The sequence below is a fragment of the Carassius carassius genome, chromosome 50 (genome assembly GCF_963082965.1).
Source record: "Carassius carassius chromosome 50, fCarCar2.1, whole genome shotgun sequence".
NCBI lineage: Eukaryota > Metazoa > Chordata > Actinopteri > Cypriniformes > Cyprinidae > Carassius > Carassius carassius.
In genome coordinates this window covers 7,776,511-7,796,787 of record NC_081804.1, presented here as the reverse complement: position 1 = coordinate 7,796,787, position 20,277 = coordinate 7,776,511, and the positions used below count along the sequence as shown (strand labels likewise).

Below are 20,277 nucleotides of genomic sequence, written 5' to 3'. Positions count from 1 at the left end.
TTGCATAAGGAAAGAAGCACTTCATGTTCAGTGGATCAGCAAAAACTAAACATCAAATTCATAATAAATGCTGAAATTTTTAATTAGCACATGCAGACACTAATTAACGCAGACTGCTAAGAGGCACAAGCAAACACCCACCTATACAGTGCAATAAAGATTCTTGCGGCATACTTAGCATGTAAACAGAGAGCTTCCATACTGTAAGTACAAATGGAAATGTCACAGTTATGTATATCGTTGTGCTCGTAAAGAATTAAGCATCTCGTCCTCTTCAGGGAACGCTTCATTCCAATGCACATTTCATTCACTTTCCCATTTGCCTCACACTGTGCTTTTGATAGATTGTTGGATAAATATATCATCACCGAGATGAGATGATAATAAGATTCATAATGACATAACAGCTAAGTTGGGATAACAAATGCTAAGAAATTGCCTCAGAACCTCCTAACTTACTGTGTTTGTCAACTTCTGAGATCTTCCAAAAGCTTGCATGACCTTCCTAGAGTCAGTTTTCTGACACCTCTGTAATCATGATGTTCACCTCATTAACTAACTGCAAGCATGTTATAATGCTATTCCAAATTTTTATATCAAGTTAAAAGTGTCTGTGGAAATGTGAACCGTAAGCTCAAGGTCAAAATTCACCAGGGGACTCTGGGAGAAATGAAAATTACATATTATAATCAACATAAAAAAGAGTGGGAATGAGATGATTTGAATTCCGCGGCCTGGCAAAAAAAAAAAAAAAAAAAGACTAGAAAAAGATTACATCTCTGTCACAGCTTTTAAAAGACCTTTTGACTTTGTAGTGTTATAGAGCTCTGACTTTAAGTTTCAAAGGTAGAGCTATTGAACAAGCAGTCGTAAACAACATAATAATATAATTTATCACTAGAGCGATATTTCTGGTTAAATGCAAAGCTGTTTAGTTTTAGCCTATTATAAGTGCTAGCTCGATTATTTCCTCCCTCATTTTGAGGTCAGGTTTTGAGATTCTAATGAAATCCTGAGGGAAATTGTACTAGTCCAAACTTACAAAAGAATGCTTGTGAGCTTCTGTGCAATGTTGTTGACTGCGTATTGCTTACTCCTGTCTATTGTCGCAATTTGGCATTCAGAAGAGACTCAGCTGCAGCAACGTGATCTACGACTGAAATATTTATCTGCACGAGCCATTTTCTGCTGAAAATGTTCTGCGATTGCTTTCCCGAAAGTAATGCGCCTAATGGTGAAATGTCAAAAATGATAGTAAATGACTGTGATGGTTTTTGGAAAAGGCTTTGATGACTGATTTTACAGTAGCGCTTCAATGTTTCTGGAAGCTGCTTCCTCTAGGCGAACAGCAGGGAAAATTATACGCTAAAGAAGTCTGAAATACCATTTTATGCTAAAAGCTTTGAAATGATCTGAAATATACTGCAATACAAATGTAAACATGTTAAAGGAATAGAGCACCCAAAAAAGAAAAATGTCCATAATGCTCTTTTCCTTTCAGTGAAAGTGAATAGTGTCCAGGGGCTATCAAGAAGTAGTACAAAGTACCATAAAAAATATCATAAAGGAAGTCTATATGACTTGTTCGTTATATTGCAAGACCATTTTCATGATACTTTTATGGCGATTTTTGCATTTTTAAAGCTTGACAGCTTCTAGTCTGCAATTTACTTTCATTGTATAGAAATGAAGAGTGTGAACATTGTGCTAAACATCTACATTTCTTACTGAAAAAAATAGATAAATCAAAGGTTTAGATTAATATGAGGGTGAGTAAATGATGACAGAATTCATTTAGTTGAGTGAACTACCTCTTTAAAGTCAAAGAGCATAGTGCACATCAAAAAAATAAAAAAATTCCACAAAGCAAATCAAAATCAATTCTGGAATGACAGACAGTTGACAGCTTCAAAAAAGGAATAATAAAAAAGTAGCTCTATTGGCCGGTGGCTTATACAGCACTTTTGTATTGTGTCTTGGTGTTCTTGCACTATGTGCCTTTGTATTTTTAATATTGATTTTTCATTGTTGAACTTGTTTAAACTAATTGTGATTTTTCTGGTCTTTTGCAAGAACTGTGTAGACAGGACTTTTAATGTAGTTGTTTGCAATGCCAAACAAAACAAATGTTGACAGCACGAAAGTGCCTGTAGCACAAATCAATAAGTAATTGTGGGTAAATTTGTCAGCCATGCCCCAAGACAATCAACAAAAACAAAGAGCTTCCAGGAATATGTGAAAAATGAAAACTGATGAGACATCTCATGATCTAGTACTCAAGTGAAGCATCTTTCTCATTTTGATATTGCAATGATGCAGAAATATGCTTGATTTAGTAAAACATCATATGTTAATATAATATATAATATTTATATAAATATATCTATCTATGTATTTCAAAAAAATTCTGAAATGTAATATAACATATGTGATCCTGGACCACAAAACCAGTCACAAGGGTAAATTGTTTTTGAAATTGAGATTTATACATAATCTGAAAGCTGAATAAATAAGCCTTCCACTGACATATGGTTTGTTAGGATAGGACAATATTTGGGCAATGTACAACTAATTAAAAATCTAGAATCTGAGGGTGTAAAGAAATCTAAATACTGAGAAAATAACCTTTAAAGTTGTAAGTAAGTTTTTAGCAATGCATATTGCTAATCGAAAATTAAGTGTTGATACATTTACAGTAGTGAGTTTACAAAATATCTTCATGGAACATGATCTTTATTTAATGTTCTAATGATTTTTGGCATAAAAGAAAAATCTATAATTTTGACCATACAATGTATTTTTGGTCATTGCTGTAAATAAACCCCAGAGACTTCAGACAGGTTTTGTGGTCCAAGGTCACATATAAAATTTTATATACAGTATAATTTTTAATTATTTGTAACATAATAAATATATAATATTACATTATATTTAGTTAAATTCATAAGAAATTAATTTGTCCAAAACAATGTCTGTCCTACTAGTATGGGATTGAAGCTGAAAAGATTCTGAGATCATCAATCTGAGATGTGTCAAGATGTGCACTGCAAAACCACCTACAGTGCATTGTGCAAAAGACAAATGGGAACTTCTAGGGTATGAACCTTTTCCAGACGACCTTTAAAATCCTCATGGAGGCAGCCCGTCGAGTTAACGCGGAATTATACTGCACACATCTTCCTACAAAGCTGCTAAATGACCTTCCGTCTCAGACTGCATGCAATTGTAAACGTATCTTTCAAGAGGCGGAAATTAACATTAAATTACAGCAATGTGAAAATTAGCTGATACTGACTAATGTGTTTAATTAAGATGCTAGGCAGAACCCTCTGTTAACTGATCAACCTTTGACATGTTATTTCCGATGCCATGAGTGCATAGGGAACTTCAGAAACATAAAATGAGTGCCATGCAACTTTTGATGAAGTGAAAGCAATAAGATGAAAAACTTCAGCAAGGGCATTGCTTCCAGTACTGGGGATTTTGATTAATTAGGCTGAAACAATCATTTCAAACAAATGTTTCATGTATTGTGAGCGACTGAATCAATCATTGAATCAGTGAGTCATTCACACCCAAAACGAGTCTTGTTATGCCCTATTAAACTTTATATGTCTTCAAGTCAGCTAAAAGTTGAAGAAATAGCTTTAAAGTGCAATGAGATCTTTCATGAACAAAGACAATAAAGCAGCTTGATTTGTTTTCCTCCATTTTGTCGACTAGAGCTGACTTTTATCAAGCAACCAAAGCAGTCATGCACTTAACAAGGGAGATTTTCAGCATCAGTGGAAGAGAAAGAAAATGATTCATTCACTTAAAAAGCTTTCTGCAAAAATTCATTCAGATTTATCCAGTTTGGCTAGTTTGTCAAGGTTTAAAATAATCCTAAACAAACAGCAAATTGAAAAGTGTCAGAAGTGTAATGAGCCTAATCCTGGCCAATGAAAAATGTTTAAAATCAATCCCTGTCGGGTAAACTGCTGCTATTCCCAAAAAAAGGACATATTGGTCTGAAAGTCGTGCAATTACTTCAAAGTTAGCTTTCAAGCTGAACTTTATCTGTCTAATCCTGATATCTCATCTCGTCGCACTTAGCCAGAAGGCCTACCTTTTGTCGAATCTCCTCCTCCATTTTGATGGGTGATCCATACTCAGCCACCTGCTTGACTCCTTCACTGGCGAAACCTCCGTATTCCCATAACACATAGCTTCTCGAGTGGGATGCGCCGATGAGAGCCGACCAATGATTAGCACGTCCTTTGGGACAGAAACAACAATGGAGAACACATAACAGATCTTTCAAGCTACAGCTTTATACAATGTTAAATCCTCTCAGCTAATTGCACTTCTGAAGTAACTTGTTCTCTAGTGTGTATCTTTAAAATCTAAGCCTCTACTTTTATCTCTCTTTAAGGAGCCTACCGCATTCATCAACGTCTGTTTCCACAGACCCATTAACTAGCAGGAGTGCGCTATGTGACAACATCTGCCTGGCTTCTCTTATCTCACAAAGTATCACGGCCCAGGCTGTAGTCCTGCCTGCTTGCCAGACAGTAAATAACAGATTGGATCATTGCTGCCACACACATAGGAAATGAACCAGGTTTCCTGCTGACTGCTATATTAGCAAACCAGCCCTGAGAGCTAAAACTGCAGGAGAAAGATATTGCTGGCCATCTCTGCCCATGTTCTCACTCTTTCTGCAAGGCACTTTGTTCAAATGTTCGAGTTTGAGATGTAAAATCAGTGTGGCATCAAAATATATCAAGAATGTGTTTTCAGTGCTCTTTGTGGGACCTGACTGTTAAAGCTCAATTTTTGCAATTAAAAAAAAAAATATGAGTGTGTAAATCTTTGCCACATTGCACTTATGAAGATGCTGGATGATTTCAAACACTTATTTCAAACTGAAACAGAACATGGAAAATGCAAACACGGATGCAAATCTCCAATGATTCAATAATATAGCTAATTTTTTACATTTCATTCGTATACCTAATTTCACACTTACGTTTCTGTGTAAAAATAAATAAATAAATAAAAATCTAATAAAATTTAAAAAGTAGCTTTTGTCTGGTAATCTTCTACCTCACAAAGTGATAATTTTATATTAAAATAAAATATTTTATTATAATTATAATATTGAATCATGTTAATTTGTTGATTTATAAATATTATTAATTAATTTGAATTAGATTTTATAATATTAGATTTTATTTTAATTGTACTAAATTCGTTACTGAATGTGGTTTTATTATTTTAATTAGTTTCTTTTTTTTATATATAATGCCTGTTTGTATTTATTTTAGTTTTATCTTTAGCCATTTTAGTACTTATTTTTTTTAGTACTTATTTCACTGATTTTTAAGCTTTTTAAGTTCTCTTTAATATTTATACTCTATTCCAGCTTTATTTCAATAAATGAACACTCTTAATAATTAAAAATAACAATACTGATGCAAGTATTGTGCTCATGTGTCACAAAGTGTTTGTTCTTACTTGGGTAGTCTCTGGGATGCACTTTCTCAGACCAGTTTCCATAGAAAGTGACTCTATACTTGGCTGTTCCACAAGCACAGCACTCTTGCATGGGTTTTTCAGTCATCTCAAATGGATCTGCAATGTTCAGAAGATGTTAGTTATTTAACTTCAGTTGCATTGTGTCCATTATTTCCATTTTACATCCTTATTTTTAACCAACTGCTGAGAATCTATGTTTCTCCTTTTATTTCCACATTACAATTCACATGTGCATCCTTCCACACACACTCTATATAAACATTAAACATGCACAAATTGATGTGGCATGCATAAACACAACCATTTACAAGGCATATTTTATTTAGAAACATCAAAAACAGATGACAGAAAAAGAGGTCTGTTTCAGAAAAAAAAAAAAACTTTGTAGATGTAAAAATGTTATCAGTGCAGGGGATGTGCATGAGAAACCCAGCTTTAAAATTACCTTTCTCACAGAGTCTTTTAGTAAGTGAGCCCTCATCTTGGAAGAAAATGATTCTTCGCTGCACAACACTGGCCCTGTAATGAAGACATTCCAATGTTCATCCAGGTTTTTATCTGTCTTTTAGATATAGTTCTGGGAAAGTGCGCTTTTACATTCATGTCACCACTATCATTGCATTCAAAATTGTATTGTAGTGGGAACAGACAATGCATCTTTTTAAGAAAGGCTTCCATGCATAATGCTACATTTGCAAAATGCTACTACCCTAGAGCATATTTCAATGATTCCAGTCAACATCGTGAATGCTATAAAGAGTTTGGCTTTTTAAATGAAGCGATATAGAGACTGATGTCAATAGCAAGAGTTGGAGAAAAAGCAAATGTATTCAAGAGTTTTGAATCTCTTTTAAAGCTGCCGCTGATGGAGTATCCTAGAGACTGAGCCACACTCGTCTTAGATCGACCCATATGGAATATCAATGGCGAGTCCTGCTACTGTTCCACTAGAACCCATTGCCATTGCTGTCAGTCAAAGATGTGGCACGCGGCTCTCCTGAGAAAAAACCCACGTTTTATGTGGGAGGCTTACAAGAGAATCTGGTGCTGGCCTTATCAAAATTTGAAGGTGTCTGCAGTATGACAGATTTTTGCCTCATGTGGGCTTTACAAAGCGCATTTGCAGAAATTGAGTAACAAGCCAATTTGACATAGCAAAGAACATTGAATACTGTTCCTCTTCATGGCCCTTTCACTGCAAACACAATGCAAAAGAAACAAAACGAATTGCCACCTGATTTTTTTGTTAGGTTAGTAGCTAAATAAGTAGTGAATAAAGTGGGATCATATCATAGGATATACATATATTATTGAATTACTGCAGATTAGCGCACTGTTTGACAGAAAATGTTTGAATGCCGTTTCTCTTTAAGCTCCTTTCACATCAAACACTGTATGAAAACAGCTAAGTGACTCGATGACAAATTCATTTTTTTACTAAATTAACAGCAACAATAAAGCAAATCATGTGGAATTAAGTCTAAAGTATTTGTACTAAGTAAATATTATAAATTATGTAATTACCAGTGTTGGGCAGTAACGCGTTATTAGTAATGTGTTACTGTAACACAGTTACTTTTGACAGTAACTAATACTGTAACGCATTACTTTTAAAATAAATTAACTCCGTTACCGTTACCACATGGTGCATTGTCCATTACTTTTTTTAATTAATAACTTTTGGCTGAAGTGTAGCCTACAGCCTAACCTGTTTGCAGCAGCGACGCATTGTAGGATTGGTGGATGCCAAACACGAAGACGCACTGTGGGCGTGTTTCCGTTTATTCAAGTATGTGCGGCAGTCATGGCGAGTCAAGGCGAGCGCAAGACGAGTTTCTCAAAGTGGAAATATGCTCATTATTTTACTTTAGTTGAGCATAAAGACAAAAACATTTTAGTCAAATGTGAGCTGTGTCTTTCTGGTTCGAATGTACGGAGCCCCACACGTCACCTGTAGGAGAAAAAAAATCATTCAGTGCCGACGGTTTTGCAATCCGTCCTGTCAGTTCATAAACCGTACTCACAAATTCATAAACTGTTCCCTTGGTTTAACAAATCGTGCCAACGGATTAACAAAACGTGCCCACGAATTTCCAATCCGTGAGCTCATATTTTGTAAACCGTACCCTCGGTTTTAGAATCTGTACCCACAAATTCATTATCCGTGCGCACGCTTTCACAATCCGTTCCCTCGGATTTGATAAACTGTACTCACGGATCCATGCAGTAAGCTCCTACGTGTTAACATAGAGTTTTAATGAATATTATTATTTGGAATAGGTTTACAGCAAAGTGTCTTAAGTGATTCTCTTTCAAGTGTAGTAAGAGGTGAAATACAACGATTTAATAAGAAAGATGTGCATCAAAATTTTGTTTAATTTGTGATAATCTTAGCACTTGATTATTATTATAAAATAAACCTGGCATTGTGCCTGACTCTGGAGTAATTTGTTCCTCTTTTGTAAGTTGTTTTGGATAAAAGTTTCTTATGCATAAACTGTATAATAATATATAATAATGATAAAAATAATAGTTATTTTTATAACTTAGGCTTAATCAATGAGTGCACTTAAGGCAGTAAAGATGTTTGTCATTAAAATAATTCATGAATGCCTTATTTTTAAATAACCTTTTACAGTTTTGGAAATGTTTATGTACTATTCTTTCTTAACATTAAGACTTATTTTGTTGATTTTATTATACTAAGCTCCAAACAGAGTTAGATGCATGCTTCACTGTTAATGTTATTATTAAATAATAAGGCCTATTATAACATTACATTCAGTTAGAAAAGAAATGAAAACATAACCAGCACATAATTTGTTTTGTATTGCTTTTTACCTATTTTTCTTCTTCTTTTTAGCTTTTATTTTAGGCTATAAAACACAGGCATCGGTGTCTTATCCTATTGGTGATTAATGTTAAATAAACACTAAAAAGCTGATCATGGTCTCATATGATACTATGAAAAAATAATGTTTAATAAACAGAAATTAATCTGACGGTGGGGGCGGAGCCACAAAACCGTGAGTTTACAAAACCAAGGGATGGGATTGCGAAAGCTGCGCACGGATAATGAATTCGTGGGTACGGATTCAATACTCTGAGTGCACGGATTGAAAATTTGTTTAACCGATGGAACGGTTTAAGAATTCGTGAGCATGGTTTATAAACTGATGGGACGGATTGCAATACCGTTGCCACGGATTGTATGTTTTTCTCCTACAGGTGAAACATTGCTGAAAACATGCAGCCTGTCTCTACTGTGGAGTTGCCGGCTTTTCAGGCAGCTCGTTAGCATGATAACATTTCATTTTTAAACAACATTTATATTTTCTTTTTATTGCATATAATTTATGGTTGTCAATAATATAATTTTTTTGGTGCTGAGTTTCTCGAAACTGATTCTGAATAATTCAGATTGCTTTCATTTATTTACTTCAAAATGTTTTGTGTTATGTTGTACATTGTTGATAATTTTCATACTTAAGCTGTGAAAGGAACATTGTTAAGGGCTCAACACAACAGCTTTTACGATGCAGAAGCCACTTTAGTTTTTGATTCTGAATATATTATTCAGGTGTTTTGTTATTTATTTCAGAAATCCTTGTGATATACAATATTTAGTTTGTGCTGGTCTGACGTAATCAAAATAGTGTTTAAAATTACTTTGTTTAAGTCAGTTTTGTGTTTGCATAGACCGTAACGCATAAAAGGGCATTAATGAGTTACTTTTTGAATGAAGTAACTAGTAACTGTAACTAGTTACTATTTCTTAGTAACTAGCACAACACTGGTAATTACTGTAGGTTTGAATGAAATAAACATTTTATATAACATGAATTGCTGAACCAGACTCTTATGCATAAATATTTTTTACATTTTTAAAAGGAAGTATATACGTTAATGCATTAATTACAATATATATATAACTATAATGAATAATATTTTATTTATTATATTTGTAGTAAAATTGTTTAATAAAAATTTAATTTAAAGGGTTAGTTCACTCGAAAACGAATATTAGCCCATGAATTACTCAACATCAAGGCATCCTAGGTGTATTTGCCTTTCTTCTTTCAGACGAAATCCAGTCAGAGTTACATAAAAAAATTACTTTGATCTTCCAAGCTGTTTAATGGCAGTCAGCAGGTGTTGCAGTTCATCAGTCCAAAAGAAGTGAAATAAAGCGCATCCATCCATAATAAAAAGGGCCTCAAATTGCTCCTGGGGGTAAATAAAGGCCTCCTGTAGCGAATTGTTGTGTTTTTGTAAGAAAAATAACCAAATTGAAACATACTGTAATAATCAATTTAATCTATCTTGTGCTCACTTTTGTACACAGAAGCAGTTTCCGGGTGGATGATGTAGAATGTTGATGTTGACCCTTAACAGTGGTCAACAAAGTATTGTTGCTCAAGTCTTGATCCATTCTTCTAAAAACTTCTTAAGACGTCTCCTCTGTTGGTATCTGGTCTTGATCGTCTCATCTAAGTAATTTATCTCCAGAGTCCCAAAGCTTGTCAAAAAAACCATCATGTTTACCTCATTTTAACTGCCTTCCACAGCTTGATGGCACCAAAGAAACTAAATCTAGATCAAAACTTCCTTCCAATACCTGGTCTGTATGACATTTTACTAGAAAAGTGCTGGAGGGATTCCAGATGTAACTGCACTTTTTATTTAATGTTCATTGGGCGCTGTTGCCAGCTGTGTTTTGGAGCCTGATCACTGGCTTTCGGCCCGGTGCTAGAAGGTACAATGTCTCCATGGTTTTGACATGCCTAGGCAAAGTGACAGCAAGTTCAACACTTTGGCACAGCAGATGCTTCCCTGAAAAATGTTTATTGGAAAAAAACAGACATCCCTGCCATAATAAATACAGATGGGTAAATTAAAAGCTACAATAATAATTCCTTGAGCTAACAGATGGACGAAGACGAGACCTGGGTAGGTGATATGGGTTCCAAGTGAGGTGGAGGAGAGACTGCTATTCTTTTTGAGAAGTTAAAAAGACAAGGGATGGGGGACAGAGATGAGATGAGGACGCTAACTCATAAATACTCACAGTGTGAAGGTTTTAATTGTTTCTACATCTATTTAATTTCACAACTGCTACACAAGAAGATTAAAATCTGCTTTACTAAGTAAATTAAAAAGACATTCAGGGGCTTATTTACGCAGTTACATCACTGCAATGTATAAATAGAAATATACTTAATATACTGCGAGAATATTAAGGATATCCTACTCAACTATAAGTCATCCACTGCACTACAATAAAGGGTGTAAAGGTTTATTTCCAACCAGAGCTCACAAGAAAAATATTTACAATATGGCAATATTGTATTAACATTGTGTGAACATGTACAATTTTTGGGAAAAAAAATGTAAGCATGAACCACCCCAAACCTAAACCTAAGTATAAGTCACTGGGGTGTAATCAAATCATCTCAGTGTATGAATGAGATTGTACATATTATGAAATAGCCACTAATTCCCCAAATGTAAAACAGACATGAATTACAATGTGATTTTGTGGCAAGTTTACCCAAAAATGAAAATTCTGTCATCAATTATTCACCCTCACGTTATTTCAAATCCAGAAGACTTTCAATCTTCTTTGAAACACAAATGAAGATATTTGAACCTTATATTTAAACCTGAGAGATTTCTGTTTCTCCATTAAAAGTCCATTCCACAAAAACTTTGAAAAATCTTCAAAAGTTCATAAAGATATTGTAAAAGTAATCCATACGAATCGAGTGGCATAATCCAAATCTGGTTCAAAATTGCATAATGTCTAGTAGATACTACATTTGATTTAAAAATGAATTCATAAAATTGTAAAAAAAAAAAAAATCAATATAGTTTTATTAATTTGGGTAGTATGAATAAAGTGTCCAATGAGTATCCATGCACACTTAAGAATCTCAGCAAAAGTAGTAGGTCAGCCGGACATTTTTCACCTGTTTTTCGGAGATATTTGGACGCAGAGCATGTCTTCTGAAGAGACACAAATGCATGACCGAACTTGACACATGAGAACAAACCTTATTGGTTCTTGAAGCACCTCAAACATGCTTGAATGATATATGAAAACAAACCTAATTAGTTCTTGCGAAACCTCAAATGTGCTTGTGTGATGCCCAAGAACAAATCTCACTGTTTCTTGTGGAGCCTCTCATGTATTTTCGTTGAGTATTCACGGAGTTACAGTTCATTTAAATGACGTGTTTGTAAAAGAAGATCAGCGCAGACAAAGGCTGCAGACTGCGCACCTTGTTTGTTATCTTTATTTTATAAGTGCACAAAGTTTTGTTGTTATTATGTCTGTATCCAAAAAAAGTAGACCCTTTACAGATTCGATTGATGTATTGCTCTTATCTGTACGATTAAAACTGAAAGTGTAATTTAAGTTCTTTTTGGGGTTATCAGGAGAAAATGACTCAAAACGCGTATCCGCGTTAATCGACTTGAGAGGGTTAAATGAGTTTACGCGACACGTGAGAACAAAACTCATTGGTTCCTGCATGTCAGACAAGCACATGTGAGTTACACTTACAATATTTGAATCCTTTCAAGGGCTCAGGTGATTGGCTCAAAAACAGTCCAGAACAGTCCAGTGTCCATGAGCAAAACTGGCAGATATCAAATGGCATTCTTCCCATTAAAATTAAGGAGAATGCAAACGGATAGCTTTCTCCTGGTATTATACACCTCACTGGTTCACAACAAGTGTAAACAGGCCAAGAGAGTGGCATTCAAAAGGCTTTCAGAAAGTGAGAGTTGTTGTAAAGGGTGTTTTGAGGGTTGGCACCCATAATGTGGAAAAATGCATATACGCACCGCAACGTGTCCAACTAGAGCAGAAAGGGAGACTTTCAGATGTCTTTAATGCATCAAATGCACTTTAAGTTGTTTATAACCTCAAAAGGAGTGGGAGAAAGAGAGATGAAGATACATAGAAAGCATGAGGGGGTGGAGTGGAAACACTGACACCACAACACTGACAGATCATTCAGATTTTGTTTGGTTGAAGACCAGTGTTGTGTGCTTGTGTGCTTGATGTATGTAAGGAAACTCAAGTGGGAGGATGTTGTTTGGATTCTCAGAATATTTTAAAGCTTTCAAAGTTTTTTTCATTTTCATAATCATCTGATTCGCAGCCTCCTATGAATGATGGGAACACTCAAGGGCAATTTCAATGGCTCAAGATTAACATACAATAACTGACCAACATCAATCTTCTATCGATGGCCCTAAATTTATTTCTGTTCACTCAGCTTAAGATATGATTGAAAAAGACTGTTTTCCTTTTTCAATACTTTGGCAGAACGTGACTGATATAACACTGACTAAATAAGACAAGCGCTCAGACTCAGTATTGTATTCTAGACACTAAACTCAATATAGAGTCAGTATAGAGAGTCGGTTTTCTGTTCTATCAGTTCAGTACCACAGACTTTCATCTTTCAGCCTAAATCCATGGATTCTCATCCATTTATTGCTATCCAAGACCAGAATAAAAATAAAAATAAAAATTCTACAGTAACTCACTTGAGAGTGACACAACCACTTCCAGAAGGTGGCGCTGTCCAGAACACCTGTATCCTTGTGCGTCTTCTGGGAATGCTCTCTGTGACTGCCGGGGGGCAGCTGGTCATAAACTGCGTGTCACTTTCATCAATAAGCTGTGGAACAGGGAACATTGTAACTTATTTAATGTTTTTAAAAAGAAGCTTAATCAAGACTGCTTTCATTGACAACCCCCCCCCCCCCCCAAAAGGCAGTGAGACAATATTAATGTGCAACATTATTATGCTTTAAAAGCAGTTATTTTTTAATATTTATAACATTTATATTTATCATAATATATTTTATATAATGTTTTAATGTAATTTATTCCTGTGAGGTAAATAATATGATCCTTCAGAATATCATGATCCTACAGAAATCATTCTAGTATGCTGATTTGGTGCTCAAGAAACATTTCTTATTATTATCATTATGCTGAAAACAGTTCTGCTGCTTAATGTTTTGTGAAAACTATGATAAATTGTTTTCTTTTTTTTTTTCTAAAGAACATAAATCTTTTGGTAACATAAATGGTTGTGTATATATATAAAGTTCCTGTTGCTCTGTGGTAGAGCATTGCATTAGCAGCGCAAAATGTTGTGGGTTCAATTCCCAGGGGACACACATACTGGTAAAAAAATAAAAATGTATAGCCTGCATTCACTGCAAGTTGCTTTGGATAAAAGCGTCTGCTAAATGCGTAAATGTAAAAGTTATTTTATGGCAAAGATTCATATGAAAAAGTTCTCTGCGTGTTCCATTGCAGAATAGGACATTTGAAACAGCACAAGTAAATCATTTTCATTTTTTAAGAGAGCCTTGGAAATAAAACAAAACAAATGGCATTCAAAATTCTAAGAATCTAATAAAAAAAATTTTCAATTATGCAACAGTTTCCAACTAAACAGTAAATTTGTACCATAAATAAGCTCTGTGATGTAGAATCACTTTTCATTTTGTGGGCCAAGATGACTAACCATACATGACAGCCCTTTCAACAACACTTTCAGTGCAGAGGACAAATATTTGTAACTGACAGTTCTCTGCTACTTAAACCTAGAGCTCATGTTAACCCATGAGGCAACATTTTGACACACTTAACTACTATGCTCTTCAACATTTGTTGGAACTAAAAAAAAAAAAAAAGAAATCAGTATTTGTGAAAAATTCACTGCTCTAATCCACACAAAAATTTGCTTTTTAAAGTGTTCATTAAATGCCTGATTATAACACTCTTCTTTATCATTCGTCATCATTAAATGAATTGCTGCTTCCATTATAACTAAAAATGTAATGTAATTTCCATTTTTAATAACATTGTTTAATCACTCGCTTTCCTCAGGTGGTAATATTGTGAAGTTAATTGCGCCAAGCAAATAGCATTGAGCTTTGTGAAAAAAGTTATATAATAAGCTTAATTTATTAAGAAAATCAAAGAAAGTAGTGTATTTATGTAAAAAAATGACAGCAAAAAAACAAAACAAAAAAACCCCGCTTACTTTCTGGTTGAATGAGATTTTGAGTGCTTAGTAAACGAGATGCAGGTTTTTGCCCTGAAATACCTCATGCAAAACAATTTAGTAAATTCATCCTAGAATTTATAGAAAAGAGCTAAAAAAAAATATTATTATTATTATTTGTCCCATATGTACTTTTGCACATTTTTATAAGTTAAAAATAAATAAATAAATAAATAAATAAATAAATAAATAAATAAATAAATAAATAAATAAATAAATAAATAAATAAAAGTACATGTCATATATGTCTTCTGGATATATATTACTGCCACTGTTTGTAAAATCACATTCTCCAAGCGATGGGAAATTCCAGTGGGGATGGAAAAGTACAATTTTGTTGGCATGTTTCAAAACAAAATCACTGCCAAATGTCCATCGATGAGTAAAATCCATGCGCGTGGTGCATTAAGTTCTTCCTCCCTCTTTCTCACTCTCTCTTGTTCTCTCCATTTCCACTTTCCACTCTTCGACACGCATACAGTCATGCAAACCCAAATCTGCAAACAGTATCCTCTGATTCTGTCCTTCATTTCTGCATAGAAAGTAAAAGCTGCAATTTTGGCATCTCAAGCAACCTTGTCGCACCCTTGTTCAGACTAAAAACAAAACTTCTGAAACTAGGCTAAACTTTGTAAAGATATGCTTGAGCTGTAGGACTGTGCAACAGTTGCTCTACAAGTTGTTTATTTTAAAGGAGGAAATGCGGGCCAAGCAGCATTGTTTCCTGGGTAAAAAGGGGCTGTAAGTGGCTGCCTTAAAAATGCTGCAAACCAGCTGGGGGAAAGTTGTTCAAAACAGAGGAGAGGAGAGGCGTGTTTGTTTTAATTGTGGCTCCTGGCGAGGCTGTGTGGCCTACCTCATGAGGGACAGTGACAGCAGTTTTCTGTTTGCTCTCTTAAACTCTCCCTCTTTCAGTTTGTCTCTCTTGCAAGCACAAAACTCTGTGGCTTGAGTGAATAACCATATCTCCTGAAGGAATTAGGGACGTCTCATCTTCAAGGGGTTCCTTGGAGAGATTAAGTAAAAACGAATGGCGAGATATCGCAACGCTTATTTCGACCATGCTGGTTTGGCTTGAGAGGTGTTTGTCAGATTGTGCTAGCATAAGAAGTGCAACAGCTTTGTATGTGAACTGTCATGATGACTGATGAATATAAATATTTTGAAAGGCACGGTTAACTGACATAGGTGGCAAACAACTCAGAATGAGGTTTAATATCTGAAACACTTCAATGTAACAGCTAAATGTAATGCAGCAAACACCCAGAAAGGGTTTACCCTGGAGATAAGGCAGGTCATGGTCAGGGTTACTGATCAAATTCCTGAACTGAAGTAGAATGAACATCTCATAGATTTAAAGCTTCACCCAGCAAATGTGAATGCAATCATTTTCAATTGGCAAAAATTACATTACACAAGAGCAACCTAATAAATGTGTCGAGCTCCCTGCTAAACTACTACAGAGGACATGTTAATTTTTCTCTCAGACATTATATCACATAATATATTTTATATATATATATATATAAAAAAATGAGATGCTGCTCATTTTTTAAATCCTGGACTTTTCCATTCAAAAATACTTTATACAGAAAATATAAACAAGAATTCAGTTAAATAGAGAACTTGATTGAAAAATATTTAAAATTTCTGAATTTTAGTAACAAAAATATTAAAGTAAAATTCAAGTATATTTCATGGTTAAGATTCCTATACAAAAAAAAAATCAGGTTTCAAATAAAATAGAAATTAACATAAATATAACATTAAATCCAATCCAAATCCAGACACACACACACACACACACACACACACATATATATATATATATATATATACCAAATGAGAGTCAGTGTGGCATAACTAACACACGGGAAGACAAGAAAATTGTAAAACATGAAATTATTAATGCAATGTGCATAGTCATATTTCAACTTTTTTTAAATGCAAGTCAAGATCAAATGGTGCAACCCTAAGAGAAATGCATGATTCACTTGCAAAACAAACAAACTAATGCCATGAACAGTGTCTGAAAGCCACTTTTTAGAGTCAACTAGAAAAACTACATAAACCTAAAAAAACTAAAATGTATGAAAGCAAATTGAATACAAAGATTACATTTCTAAAAAAAAATGTGCACTTGTGTTTTAAACATTTTAAAAAGAATTTTCATTTTCAACATCTCAAACATTATTTTTCGTCATTGCTCCATATACATTTAGAACAAAACCACAGCTTTTGTAATTTTGTCTCTTGTCCTTTTACAGTTGCCTTTATTGTATTTTTTGTTCATTCAATTTAGTCTGTCAGGACGAGAATCCCCAGTTTAAGACCTCAAAAGAGAATGTCTGCTAACATCCGCCAGGCAATCTGAGCGCTGAAAAAACACAGCGGTAAGGAGTGCAGAGCGCCGACCACAACTAATGAGATCTGGGGGGAGAAAGCCGTCCTGCTTCAGTCTGGCAAGCACTGCGTCTTGATGTGGAGAGCACTAAATGATAGGGGTCCTGTCTTTCAGAAAGGACACGGCTCTGAGACGGTCAGTGTGTTACCAATGAGGAGCAGCATGTCTGAGACTACTTCACACAGTTCTGCTTGCTGGTAAAAGATGGAACTGAAATCCTTAAAACACTTAGACGTCTATGATCACACTCTTGTGACATTTTTTTTTCAAGCATCAAAGGGTTAATGATCATTTTTCTTATTAAACTTACCATGTCTAAATACAGATGTGCCAACTCAACCCGACATAAACAGAGACTGCAAATTAAACTGTCATCTTTGACTGCCACAGTTCAAGGCGGTTATACGGGGTCACTGCAAACCCTCACCTTGAAGGTGCCAGCGTAATCATCAGGAGTGATGCCCTCCCTTCCTTCCTTCAGAGCAATGAGGGTAAAGCCACGAAAGTAAGATGGGCTGGAGGCATACAAACTCACTGAATAGAGAGAAAGAGAGAGAACAAAATATAGGTCAGAGATACCAGAAATGACCTTAACAGTAGGTCAGATCTCAACAGTGTGCCAGGGCAAGTCGCAAAATGCTCTTACAATTGGCACGTACAGTACGTTTGAATGTAAGTGTATGGGTTGTGCAAGTGCATTTCACCTGGAGCGGTGAATACATATACATGTACAAACACGCTGGGCATAACACCATCATAAAAAGGAATCTGCTGCTTAATGAAGGCCACTTACACAAATCCAAATTGCAGTGAAAATCAGGTAATGGAGCATTTTGATATAATAATTATCCTGACAAGTAATTTATCACATAAACATTCAAATATAACCCAGGTTATACTGAAAAATAACAGGTGTAATGTTTTCAAGCAGATTCTCACTTGTGTAGGACTGGTTAATAACAGTTTGTAACCGTTAACCGGTTAGAAAATGACCATGATCCTTCTAAGGTGACAATAGAAGCTATCAACTGCGCGAAAACAAAGGATTTAAAGGACAAAAACACATTTTGAAAGTATAATTTCATATTATTATGATTGAAACCCCAATTATAATGGACATTAAATTACAGAACTGGTTTCATCTGAATCAGGAGGTTTAATTTGACATAGTGTATGACAATATTAACTCTATAATATTCACAAATTAAATCTACATAAAAAAAGGACTGACCAGACATTGTGGCTGTAACACACTTTTATACAAAAACGGGACTAAACAATACAGAATACATTTGCAACACTTGATGGGGTCGCACACTAAGAGTTTAAAATATTACTAGATTTGTCATTCTGTGTTCAGTGTTTTAAATGAAAATGTTTTAAGTGAGATTTGAACACATGAATTTGATCATCAAAATAAATCCATGCCCAAAGTATCCATTCAAAATATCCAATAGTACATTTCTATTAGTGTTATAGTATGGCAGTGTTGTAACTACAGCACTTTTCATACTTGACTCTATTTTACAGTAAAGCTATAAATTGTACGTTTAACCTACTTTAAGCATACAAATTTGTGAATATTATATCGAAATGTGAGGCATATTAGTGTTTGCCAACCTTGTTTACTTGCGGGAGATGCACTAAAGTTGACGTTTTACGCACCAATATTTACAAACTCCACACATGTTGTTTTTACCCAGGGGTGCACTAAATGCCTCGTAAATTTTACTGGCAAAACAGCAACATGTTGTGACCTCTAACCTCTGTAAGTGCTCCCGGGTTGGTAAGTTTCTGGATCTCCTTCAACTCTGAGGCGAAACTCGTTCTGTCCGTCTCTCCGAGCGCCTCGAGTCTGCGTCCGCAAGACCCGGCAGAACCCCCCCTCGGATCTCGACTGTATCTCTGCGGTTTCTCTTCTGAACGCATCAGTATATACAAAAAGCACGTTCAACAAAACCAACAGCACAACCAGTCCGTCTTTGTCCATCATTTCCCTTTCTTTGCCTGTCCAAACACAAGTTTAGAGTCTAGTACCAGCGCTAAAACGCAGTCAAAGAACGGGAAAAGACGGTCAAAACAAACAGAAGCATTAATCGACCAAATTTGTCTATTTTGGGGTGCATTCACGATTAAAAGAGCGCAAAGACGCCGTATCCATTCCCACTGAGGAGATGTGGAGACCGCTGATAGTCCCGTGCCCGCGGAGCGCGAGATTGATTGAAGGCGAGCGCGGAGACAGAAGACTCAGATGATGTTGACTTTACTCAAAGGATATTCACACTGAGGAATGCCTATTTGGTCTCCTTGATAACCAAGCTCAGACTTAAAGAGAATAGCTTCAGACTTTAAAACAAAACCTAGACATAGACGCCTGACATTCTTGGTGAGACGCTCTGAGGAGAAAGTCAGATCGCGAATGTTTGAACAGCCGTGAGCTGCAGCAGCAGGAGAAAAGAATCACAGGGGGCTTGCGCTCTAAGGAGACATGGAGGATGATTTTGGAAACTCCTCCGTCTGTTATGCTTGTTTATGCAAAGGAAATGGTTTAAGGGCTCATGTTTTAATATGAGGAATTAACTGCATTTTATTCCTTAATATTTCAACAGTCTTTTAAAAGAAGATATTTCCCCCCATATTACATAATCAAGAAGTAGGCTACCACACGGTGTTTATACTGAATATCTGTATGCAGTCCCAACCGTGCTGATCTTCAGTAGGCTACTACAACATAAACGTGATATACAACAGTTCCATAAAAGTAATTATTATAGGATAACTTATTTTCCAAAACAAAATACAGACTGGAACCCGGACTGGATCAGCATGTATAAGTGGAATGGAGTTATTTCCTTAACCTGCTTATAGCGTTCTGCAATCACGCTCTGCTCGTGCTCCAGTTCGGGGTTTCCATTTCACAATAGTGAGAAAATCCAGCTCCGAACGACCCTGGACCGAGAAAACACTGATGCTTCGACTTCCAGAAGTCAGTGAACCAATTTTGCAATTATGAACATTAATGTGTTATAATTGTTATTCATGTTTGGGTTATGAAAATGTATGTTAAAGTAAAGACTTTACATTTCACCATTATGACTTTTTTCTCAACTGTAATTATATATGCCATATAATGTTATATGCCATATGAGAAAGTCGTGGCCTAGGGGTTAGAGAGTTTGCCTCCTAACCCTAAGGTTGAGAGTTCGAGTCTCGGGCCAGCAATACCACAGGTGTGTGTTCACTGCTGTGTGTGCA

General features: G+C 35.4%; 1 protein-coding gene across 2 annotated transcripts in view; it reads right to left on the bottom strand.

The window, feature by feature from the left end:
• Nucleotides 1-19,476, bottom strand: part of LOC132133180 (spondin-1-like) — a 76,692-nt gene extending 57,216 nt beyond the window's left edge. For both annotated transcript variants that reach the window (XM_059545927.1, XM_059545928.1), the window contains exons 1-6: nt 18,787-19,476; nt 17,450-17,556; nt 13,081-13,214; nt 5,966-6,039; nt 5,500-5,616; nt 4,109-4,257 (exon numbers count right to left, since the gene is read on the bottom strand). In XM_059545927.1, coding sequence (XP_059401910.1) covers nt 4,109-4,257; nt 5,500-5,616; nt 5,966-6,039; nt 13,081-13,214; nt 17,450-17,556; nt 18,787-19,015 — 810 coding nt within the window. In that variant the 5' untranslated portion in view covers nt 19,016-19,476. The remainder of the gene's footprint in view (nt 1-4,108; nt 4,258-5,499; nt 5,617-5,965; nt 6,040-13,080; nt 13,215-17,449; nt 17,557-18,786) is intronic.
• Nucleotides 19,477-20,277: the final 801 nt, after the last annotated feature.